This window comes from Oenanthe melanoleuca, chromosome 6 (genome assembly GCF_029582105.1).
Source record: "Oenanthe melanoleuca isolate GR-GAL-2019-014 chromosome 6, OMel1.0, whole genome shotgun sequence".
In the NCBI taxonomy this organism is placed as follows: Eukaryota; Metazoa; Chordata; class Aves; order Passeriformes; family Muscicapidae; genus Oenanthe; species Oenanthe melanoleuca.
The window spans coordinates 3,835,801-3,846,896 of NC_079340.1; the positions used below are offsets into that span (position 1 = coordinate 3,835,801).

At 58.4% G+C, this 11,096-nt stretch overlaps 1 protein-coding gene across 1 annotated transcript; it reads right to left on the reverse strand.

The window, feature by feature from the left end:
* Positions 1-1,411: 1,411 nt before the first annotated feature.
* Positions 1,412-9,963, reverse strand: LOC130255117 (prosaposin-like). The gene is made up of 15 exons (XM_056495487.1): positions 9,028-9,963; positions 8,738-8,893; positions 5,787-5,911; positions 5,475-5,549; positions 5,264-5,389; positions 4,900-5,088; positions 4,268-4,411; positions 3,993-4,049; positions 3,583-3,690; positions 3,301-3,387; positions 3,034-3,217; positions 2,790-2,959; positions 2,631-2,711; positions 2,409-2,516; positions 1,412-2,067 (listed from the first exon to the last, which is right to left on the reverse strand). The coding sequence occupies exons 2-15, from the start codon at positions 8,796-8,798 to the stop codon at positions 2,032-2,034; spliced, it is 1,551 nt and encodes a 516-aa protein (XP_056351462.1). The 5' UTR covers positions 8,799-8,893; positions 9,028-9,963; the 3' UTR covers positions 1,412-2,031.
* Between the last annotated feature and the right edge of the window lie 1,133 nt (positions 9,964-11,096).

Here is an 11,096-nt window from a genome sequence, read left to right on the forward strand (position 1 = left end):
GAGGCGATCCCTTCCCTCTGGCTGCACTCCAGCGCTGCAGGGTGACCGACTGGTGATTCCCTGCCCCGCGTGTCTCTTGCAGCTGATCCAGAAGGAGCTGGAGGACGAAGAGGAGGAGCGCAGCCCCAGCCGGGGCAGCCTGCGCTTCCGCCACAAGCAGCCGGTGGAGCTGAAGGGACCCGACGGCATCCACGTGGTGCACGGCAGCACGGGCACGCTGCTGGCCTCCGACCTCAACAGCCTGCCCGAGGACGACCAGAAGGTGCTGGGCCGCTCGCTGGAGACTCTGACCGCCGACTGCGGGGGCTACGGCGACCACAACGCCCGCACCGAGTCGGCCAAGTCCACCCCGCTGCACAAGATGCGCGAAGCCATCGTGGAGAGCCCGCTGGAGATCACCGAGTTATGACGAGCGCTGCTGCTGCTCTAGGCAAGCCAGGAGGGAGCACGGACCAAGGGGGGGCCGTGGTGGGGGGCCAGGGGCACCCCGAGACCGGTGCTTGGCCCCTCTCTTCCCCTGCAGGGGTCCAGGCTACCCCGGGGCAGCCTCGGAGGGCTTGGCCCCCGGGAGAGGGCTCTCAGGACCGGAATGCTTTTACTCGCCTGTCATTTATCCATGAAACCATTAAATTTTTTTTATTTTTCTTATTAAAAAGAAGAAGAAAAAAAGGGGTTTTTTTCTAAAAAAAAAAGGAAAAAAAAAAAAAAAAAAAGGAAAAGAAAAGCTAAATGAAGCTGATGAGTCCAGGCTGGACAGGGGAGGAAGGTGCAGTGAGGATGCGGATGATGTGCTGCCATCCCTGGGAACAGGCTGGGGACAAGCAGCTGTCACACCTCGACCACGAGCATGGGGAGGGCCAGGGAAGCGTGGGGAGATACCTAATCCTTTTGGCATTAACGTCACCTTTCCAGTAAGGAAAGATCCAAAAAATTTAAAAGGAAAAAAAAAAAAAAAAAAAAAAACAACCCAAAGACATTCCTCCATTTCGCTGGCTTTACCAAAACTTGTTGCGATGTCGAAAAAGAGAGAGAGTAACTGGATGTGCAGTGCTCGTGCGTGTCTTTTGTTGCCCTTTTCTTTCCCCTTCTCTCTTGCATTTGGGGTTGTTTGTTGGGGGGTTTGTTTCCAGTCACAGTAACCTTGTGGAGAGTTTCGGGCACGGTCTGTTACGGGACTCAGAAATACACTGTCTATGGCTTTGGGTCACCTGTCTGTCGTCCTTCCTCCCCGGATCTGAACCCCCTTTGGGAGAGATGACCCTCTTTTGACTCACCCCTCAATCCATCATCTCCACCAGATGCCACCCTGGGTGTTGCTGCACCTGGGATTTTGGGGGAAGCGTTAAACGTCCTCTGGGTTTGCCCAGAGTCCCACTGCAGCCCCCAGCACAAGGAGGAAGGACACAACCAGCCAGGCTCACGGGAAGAGTTTATTTGTGATGGGATGCTCCCATGCACGCCCAGGATCAGGCACTGCAGGCATCCCCCCAACACGACAGGGAGGGACGAGCACCCCGCTGCCCTCGCCACCACGGCCGGGCCAGCACGGGACCCCCAGCAGGGACGGGGGCGTGAAAGGAAATCCTCGCACCCAAACTCATTCACTTTATGTTCAGGTGAGGCTGGAGTGGCCAGCCAGGAGTGAGGGGCCGGCGTTTGGGCAGCAGAGCCGAGCCCAGCCCAGCCCACGGGGACAGATCCACACTGCAGGATCTGGGCCTTACGAGTGGTTCAGGGTGGGATGGAGAGGTAGAGAAGGGATTGGGGATGGAGACAGAGGCAGGAATAGAGGTTGGGGATTTCGCAGCCACCCTGAGAGACCTCAAGGCTGAATCCCTAGTCCTGAAAATATTAACGAGTCCCTTAACCTGATTTGGAAATCCAAGCCCCAGGAGTGGAAGAGGAAGTGGCCGAGGCCGCTGGGGTTCCCCGGCTGGCTCCTGCCACGGCCGTCTGTGAGCACAGGCACGTCCCGAGGGCAGGGAGCCGGGATCCCGATCCAAAGGGCAGAGCGAGTCAGGGACACGGCTCCTAGTTCCACACGTGGCGCCGGCAGTGCGCGACGGCCTGCGGGAGGGACGGGGCAGGGATGGCGCTGGGATGGCGGGACTGCCATCCCGAGGGGAGGATGGCCGGGATACAGGGACTGCCATCCCGAGGGGAGGATGGCTGGGATGCAGGGACTGCCATCCCGAGGGGAGGATGGTTGGGATGCAGGGACTGCCATCCCGAGGGGAGGATGGCTGGGATACAGGGACTGCCATCCCGAGGGGAGGATGGTTGGGATGCAGAGACTGCCATCCCGAGGGGAGGATGGCTGGGATGCAGGGACTGCCATTCCAAGGGGAGGTTGGTTGGGATGCAGGGACCGCCATCCCAAGGGGAGGGGACACGAGTGGGGCACTCACGTTGCACTCCACCGCCGTGGCCATGTTCTTGCACCAGTACTGTGGGCCCCAGGCACAGGGCGCCGAGCCCAGGAGATCCTCCTTGCCTGAGTCACAGGCTCTGAGTTTCTGCATTGCCAAGGAAAATGGTGGGAGGGAGAGGGAGAAAACCTCCATGAGGATACTCTGAGCACTCCAGCCCGCATGCTGGGACAAAGGACACCCAGGGATGAGGACACTTACAGTGCAGACAAAGGTGGGGTCCATCATCTGCACGAAGAGCCGCACGGCCGCCGGCTCGTACTGCAGCACGAGCGCCTGGCACTGGCAGGGAGAGAGGGGTGAGCCTGGCACCAGGGGTGTCCCCACGGGCTGGCCCTGGGTGTGCCCCCCTCAGCTCACCTTGCTGGTGAGAGGCATGGGCAGCATGGCACAGCCCTTCTCCAGCACCTCGCCCAGCTCCTCCAGCGTCTCGTTCTTGAGCAGCTCGTTGTCGAAGTAGGTGATGACGATCTGGCACACGTTGCAGAAGGCGCCCGAGCTCACCGCCAGCCTCTCCAGGGATTCGGCCACTGGAGGACACGGCCATCAGCAGCCGGCAGAGGGGACACGCTGCCCCCTGTGCCCGCTCTGGGTGCCAGCTCACCGGGCGGGGTGTCCCCGCTGCGGGGGCAGCAGCGCAGCATGGCGCAGACGGCCGCGGGGTCGGTGGCCTGCAGCAGCATGATCACCACGGCTTTGCCGTAGGAGTTGACAAAGTCCTTGCACTGCCCGATGACGCCGTGGGGCAGCATGTAGCACACCTTCTCGATGTCGTTCACCAGCTGCTCCTGCCGGCACAAGGCACGAGAGGGAAGCTCCACGCTCTCCCTTTGCCCCCCTTGCAGCGCCAGGCCATGGCAGTGGGGCTCACCTCTGTCACGTTGTTCTCCAGCAGGCTCTCGACTGTCTTCACAGTGAACTGGCACACGTCGCACAGAGGAGTGCTCCCCACCCTGTCCTGTCGGGACAAGGGGCTGGGATGCATGCAGAGCCCCCCCAGAGCCACCCCCATCCTTATTCCATCACCAACCCCCATGGGTGTTCCCCATTTTGCACAAATGGAGGTGCTCGAGGAAATAAAGCACAAAACAAGGCTCCCCTTTCACAGTGTTTGGATTTTAAGGAGCACTGCAGAATTGGGGTCCCCAGTTACCTCCAGCGTGCTCAGGGTCTGCATCACCTTCTCGGTGAGCAGCGTGTGGAGGGGCAGTGCTGAGGTGGAGGCACAGAGTCCCAGCTGGCCACACAGCTCCATTGGGCCCTGGGGAGAGGGGACATCCCAAATCAGGAAGGCCTTGGCCCCAGGGAGGGCAATTTCAGCACATCAGGGCACGGCACTTCACTCACCTCAGCCTGCTACCGGTGGAGGGCCAGAAAATGGCAAGAAAAATGAAAATAAAATATAATTGCAGCAGTTGAAAGGCAGAGAGAAGGAGGGGGGGGGAAACCAATATTTTGTAGGAATATTAGGCAGCTTAACTAAAGTTAATGGTGAGTTCAACTAAAAAAAAGGGAGCATTGGCTGTGCACCCTGGCATCCCTAGGGAGCCCTCAGCCTCTTACCACATAGCTCAGGAGCTGGGCAGCCGTGTCTGTGTACTCAGCCAGGGAGTGTTTGCACTGCAGGAGAGAGGGAGGGAGAGCCAGCATCAGCACACATCCCTCCCCAGGCAGGCATCTGCAAAAGATGCTCCCATGGAGGAGGAAAAGGCAGCCCATCCCTGCAAGTGTCCCAGGACAGGGCTGGGATGGTGGAAGGTGTCCCTGCCCAGGGCGGGGGGTGGAGTGGGATTGTCTTTAAGGCCCCTCCCAGCCCAAAGCCCTGTGAGATCCCTCACCCTCTGTGCCAGGTCGGGTGTCAGGGTCTCACACACTCTCTTGGCGTGGCCCAGCAGCTCCCAGGTGAAGGCAGTGTTGGTGCCCAGCTCCTGCTGCACGGCTGTCAGCAGCTGCAGGCAGTCCCCACACACCTCTTCTGTCTCCTGCAGGATGACAAGGGCAGGGACACGTTGGTACCCCACAAAAAAACACCAATCCTCCTCCTCCCCATGCCCCAACCAGCATTTGCAGGGCTGGGATTTAAATACTGTAATTTGGCGCAGCACTCTGACCAGCATCTCTCTAGTGCCCTCTTGCATCCTGAAATATCCCTCCAAGCTGGTGACACCGCCAGCAAGAGGTCATTTCAGCTCTGCAGAAATGTTAGGGGCTTTCTCTAATTGTTGTTAAGCAGGTGATGCTTTTCAGGGGATTCTCATCCCTGAGCAGCATTCGGATACTGCACAGGTTGCCCAGGTGGCTGCATCATTCCTGGAAGTGTCCAAGGCCAGCTTGGATGGGGGTTGGAGCAACATGGACACATTCCCTGTGCATGGCAGGGGTTTAGAAGGAGATGCTCTGTGAGGTCCCTTCCCACCCAAACCATTCCAGGATCCCGGGCTCAGCTCCATCCTTGCCTGTGCCACGGTACCTGTGCCTCGCCGTGAGGCAGCTCCTGGGGGTGCAGCAGGAGGGGCACGTTGGCCATGAAGGGGGAGATGAGCTCAGCAAAGTCCTGCGTGGGGCTTGTGGCAGCTGCTGGTGGCTCCTTGGAGGTGCCCGTGGGTCTGTCCCGGCGCTGGCACAGCTTGATGGTCCCGCACACCACCTTGGGCTCCGACTGGGGGAGCAGAGGGGTGGGGAGGGGGCTCGAGGCTGCAGCTCCTCCATCACACCCACCCCAGAACACTTCCCCATCCATCTCATCCTTCAGATGGTTTGTCCCGAGCTCCAGGAGCATCCTTTGCCCTGCAAGCCCCCAAGACATCCATCCCCGGGGGCTTCCCCTGCATTACCAGCACTTGCTTGCCCAGCTGGACCAGGACAAGGATCCCGGTGTCCACCATCCTCTTGCACTTGACAGACCAGTCCTGGAAGGGCAGGTACTGGCATTTCTTATCCAAGAAGAGCCGCAGCTTTTCCTGGGTGACAGAGAGAGCGGTCAGGGCTCGGTGGTGCTGGCGGGGTGGAGCACCAGCCCCGCTCCCGCTCCCTACCGAGACCCACCTCGGTGCGGTTGTCCTGCAGGATCTTGCCCATCACGGAGACTGCCACCTGGCACAGGTGACAGGGGATCCCTTTCTGCAGAGAGAGGGGACACGTCGGGGTGTTGTCACGGCACCCAGATCCCAACCCTCCACCCCAAAAACACCCCACGTGGGAGTCCCGGGGCACCCCATTGGTTTTTGCTTTTTCCTCCGCATAGGCGCTGCTGCTGGAGTGGCCAGGCTGGGGTTCTCCCAAGATCTCTGGGAGATTCTGGGGCAGATGGGCACGTCTCCCGCAGCCCCCCGCATCCCCTGCTCGCAGCACAGTTACCCCCAGAGCCCGGTCCCACGCCGTGAGCCGGCAGAGCTCCAGCGCCCCGCACTTGGTGGCGGTCGCCACGTCGCGGCACCAGTCCTCCGGCCGCTCGCCACACTCGTGGAGGGGGCTGGCCCCGGCTGTGCGAGAGGAGAGGCGGCTGTCAGCCCTCAAGGCACCCCAAGACCCCAGAGCAACCCCTCTGCACCGCAGTGTGCTCGGAGTGATGCTCCTCACCCTCCCGCTGCGATCCCACCTCAACTCCCAAAATCGCAGGACTGGGGGGGTGTTTCACTTATAAATGATTTTATAAGGTCGGTTTTGCCAGGCTGCCAGCTTTTCCAATGGGATGTTACAGAGTCAGAAGCAGAGGGATTTTGGGGCTCAGCCTCTCAGCGCCCTCTGACACGCTGCGGAGGCGGCTGCTTGTAAAAGCCGCAATAAATCTTGCAAAACGGGCGAACGCGGGGCGCCGGCGCTCAGCCCCGCACGGCAGCCACGGATAGCCACGCCACGGCTCCCGGCGACGATTGAGCAACCCCGCTTTTGGTGGGGTTCTTTTGGTTTTATTTCTTCCCCACGAGAGCGTTTTCTGCCGGCTGGAGCTCCCCGCCCCGGCAGCGCGGCGTGGCGCAAGAGCCGCGCTCTAATTGTCACCTTGGTGTGTCAGGACTCATTCCTGATGGGGCGAGTGCTTGTTTCCACCGGGAACTGTGCCCACCCAGGATGCGGACAAGGGCACAACCCAAGCCCTTCGCCTCCTTCCTTCGGCCGGGAGCTGTTTCGGGAATTTGGGGGCAGATCCAGCTTTTATCCCCCAGCCCTGTCTGTGATTTTGCAGAGCAGGAATAAATCCCAAGGAAGAAACTCCTTCCACCCAGCCCTGCCCTTATCAGGTTTCTCCCCAAAAGATGCTTTCCCTGCATGCTGGATTTTCGCCTCCAGCTCATCCCTGAGACTACAACGTGCCCAGGGCCACCCTGGAAAATCCCTGGGGCTGGAGGGGTTGTGGGGAGAGGGGTGGCAAGCCCCCACCGCTCCTTCCTGCCCCCAGAAGCAGAGTGCCGGGCGGTGTTTCAGCCCCGATTTCCCCATCGGGCTGGCAGCAGGCGAGCCCCGGGGCAGGGCGAGTCCCCCCGGCTTGCCAGCCTTCCCACACACCTTCCCAGCCGCGCCATGCCGCGCTCGCCGCATCAGCTGAGAGGGATATATTTATGTTTTTCAACCCCGGCCCCAGCATCAGGGCAAACAGGAATGGCAAGTCAGCGGAGGCATTAAGGAGCAGCACCAAAACCGAGGAGAACCCCGCAGATTTTTTTTCTGAGCCGCTCCCCCAGCATCTCTCACAGAGCCGGGACACCGTGGTGGGGCCGGGAGGATCTAAAAGACACGGGTGGCTTTTTCCTGCACTTTCCTGGCTCGCACAGATCCTCAGCTCAGCACTTAGTCCTCACCCTGCTCGAGCTGCAAAGTCAGGCAGCCAGCGCTGAGCCAGAAAATAATTAGGACTAATCACAACACCCAAGAGCTGAGAGCAGGGGGAGCTTCCCCAGGTGGAAACCACGGCCACTGGGCAAGCAACCGGGGCAACTGGTGTCCCGTGAGCTCTCCTGCACATTTCAAAGCCGCGCTGGAGCCACCTCATGCTGCCAGCACACAGGGTTATTAAATGATGCCATTTTTGGCAAAGGAGCAAGGCAGGGATGCTCCAGCGATCTCAGGTCGGATACAGCTGCTCTATCCCTGTCTGCCCGGCCCGGGGGATGGGGTGGGCTTTGCTCAGGGGGGATCCAGCAGCGAGCTGCAGCCTCGGCAGGGCTGTGCCGGCATTCCAGGGAGCCTCGGCGCTGCCCGGCCCAGCCGGCCCAGCCTGGCGAGCCGGTTGTGATGTAAAGCCCGGGGGTGGCAGCGTGGGTCCCAGCGCCCCAATTCCCGGCCTGGAGCACGCCCCTGTTACAGCAAGAGCCATAAATACCCTGCTCCCAGCTCCCAAACCCCAAGGCTTGCAGGGTCCCCAGTCCCACACACTCCCCGTGCTCCTGTGTCACCCCAGGGATGGAGAGCAGGTGAACTTTCCTGCCCTGCCTGCTGCTGGCTGAACACCCGAACGCTTTTCCCCGCCTCCCCGGGTCCTCCAGCACGAAAACCTTGGGGAGGCCACATCTGGGGAGCCCAATGGGCCAAAACTGGGGTGCAAGGGGGGCTTTTCACTCAGAAACATGGCGGGGGGTTGCTTACAGGAGCAGGGCTGCACTTATTCCAGGGAAGATTTCCTCAGGAAGCAGCGATTTACCCCCAGGCAAGGGCCCGAGGTTAGAAGCAGGCTTTTCCCAGCTTGTTTCCTGGGGATGGGCAGGGATGACTCAGGGATGGCCTGCAGCAGGATTCACTCACAGACACCCAAAGTGCCCATGCTGAGAGGGCTCCTGAGGTGAGCAGAGCACATCACCCCACTCCTGCCCCAGAGCTCAGCAAGCCACAGCAGGGACAGCCTCTTGCCTCCTGCATCTCCCACGAGGACCCTCAGGAGAAAAGAGCAGCTTCAGGTGGCAGCACAGTCACTCTGTTGTGACAACCAAGTGGCTTCCCCCAGCTCACACATCGGCAGCCAGGCCCCAATACCAAGGGCATGAGAGAGAGCAGCTCCTCTGCCCCACCACTGCAGAGACACCCTGGCTTCCCTCCTTCCGTGCCCCAGCACAGCACCTGAACCCCTCAATCCCAGAGAAAGGAGGGAACAAACCCCCTTTTGCCCTGAGATCACTTTTGAGGGTGAAAGTTCCAACTCTCACCTCCAGGTGGGTAACACAGACAGCAGTGCCACCTTCCCCAGCTCTCCTCTGCCCAGCTCCAACACCAGTTGAAGCACATTATAGAGCTTAGACAACAAAGCTGGGAATAGTTCTGGGATTCAGCAGGGCTTTCTGGGCTCTCCAGGCCCTACCTGCCCCCAGGCCTGGCCTTACCTTGGTAGGAGCCCAGGCACACAGAAAGGATCAGCACCAAGCCACTCCATTTGCTCTCCATGCCGTTCCTGAGTCCTCAGTGGCTGGTTCCTCTCCTGTGCTGCTCCCAGACTGAGGAATCTTGGATGGGCTGGGAGAAGCAGTGAGAATCCACACCTACGCAGGGCAATTACCACACCCCTCACTTTATGCCTTGATTATAAAATCATCACCAGGGAGGGAGGGACCAGAGGCAGGCAGGTATTCCCAGGAGGTCAGGAGCAGCCCAGAACCTGCTGCTCAACGCTCACCTGGCTGCAGAGGGTGGGTACAGACAGGGAAAACTGTCCCAGAGGAAGGTGACAGCAAAGCTCCATGCCTTTAAATGACATTTCTGAGTTTTATTTGGAATCAAGCAAGGAATGAGGCCACAGGGGAAGCCACTCTAAATGCAAGTCAGCAGGGAAGGCCATATCTAGGAGTCCCTCTGGGGATTGCAACACGGGGCTGTTGCCTCACAGCAGGCGTTGTGTTTGTCCAGGGAAGAGAGCAGCAGCAATCCCAGGCAATCTTCCACCTGCTCAGCAGAACAAAGGCTTGATGGGACATGCAGCCTAATGGCAACCTGAATCCACTCAGGCCCAAATTCCCAGTGACAGCTTGGGATGTGCATTCTCCTGGCTCTGCAGCCAAGGGGAACCTCAGCAAGAACCTCTGCCAGGGAGAAAATGAAACACGTGAACTTGTCGGTTTACAGAAGTTTTTATTTTTCATCAAGGAAGCCTTTGTGCAGAAAAAAAAAAAAAAAAAAAGAAAAAAATCAAGACAATGTTCTTTAGAAAGCAACTGCACAGTGTTCCCCCCCCACCCCAGAGCATGACTCAAAGCAGGTCAGGTGCCACAGTCCACAGGAAGGGAGAAAACTAAAGGGACTCCCACAAGAGCACAGGACTTCCCCTGGTTCACCTTGCCCAGCAGGTCGCCAGCATGAATCCTACTAAAAACCCTCAGGAAAATAAAACCTTCCCAACCTGCCAAGCTGTCAGTGTAGCCCCACCTCCCCCCAAGAGAGACCCACAGCAGCCAGTTTACAACACCAAATGCCACCCTCTGTGCCGTGGTGGAGCAGAACCCGTCCCTCCAGGGCAGTGGTGTGAAGGAACAGAGCCCAGCTCCTATCTGCTCCATCTCCCCCAGCTGGGATACACCACCACAACCACTGCACAAGCCTGCCAGGACAGAAAGCTGCAGTATTTTGTGTCTTTAGGGGAAATTTTGCATTTTTTCCCCTCTTGTTTAAAGCCATGAGTGCTTTACCATTCAGGAAACAGAAGAGAACCGCCTCTGTTACCATCTGTCAACACTGCCCAGGCTTTTAGTACCAACTAAAAACCTGCAGCCCAGTGGTTTTCCAATGAAAAATACCCTGCTTGCTGCTACAGCATTGTTACTGGAGCTCCTGCACGTCCCATACACCACAGGAACAGCAGGAGTTACCAGCATCCTTCTGAACAGGACAGGAATTTTCAAAGCTCTACATCTGCCCAGCTGCTCCTTCCCAAAGGTCTCCTCAGAGCTACTTCAGTGCCTTTGCTTTGGGGATCAACTTGATCTGAAGTGCACACCCAATGCAGGGTCTGTCCCAAGCAGTACAAGCAGGATTCTCACTCCCAAGGACCCCTCATATCAAGGGCCTGCCATGCTCCCAGGGTAGCAGCCTGCCTTGAAGGCTTTTCTGGGGGGATTTCAAGCCATTTAAGAGAAACTTCAGACAGGTGTGCAAGACAGGCTGTCAAGCATGCCAGCAGAGCCTCAAATACCTACACTGCTCCTACCACCTGCCATCTCTGCTTGCTGCATTTCCCAACAGAAATGGGAACTCTGGATAACAAGCCATCCCTCCAGTTACTCAGCAGGGCGTCAGTGAGAGTGGGTGGGCAGCAGTGGGAGGTGCCCCAAGGCCTCACACCACCTCTCAAGCTTTAGATGACTGAAATATGCTGGGAGAGAAACAGCAGAGCAGGGAACAAACAGGTTACAATAGAACCCTGCTTTTCCACAAATTCCACTTGACAAATTGACATATTCCCAACTCCTGCTGACTTGATCCTCCTCCATCTTCCAGCAACAGCTCACGCTACCTCCTCAGCACCCAGCCTGTGGGAAGCTGCAAGAACAAGCAGAATTGAGCAACTAGGATAAGGGAAAAAAAAAAAAAATCATTCATTCCTCAGGTAAGCCAGCATGCTTCAGGAGACTGACATCCCACTGGACTGGGCTTGGCAGCAGAACACCCGTGCTGAGACCGAGTCCAAGGAAATCAGAAGGATGTGATGGAAAGCTGAGGGAGGGTTTTCCTTAGCTATAACAACACCATGAG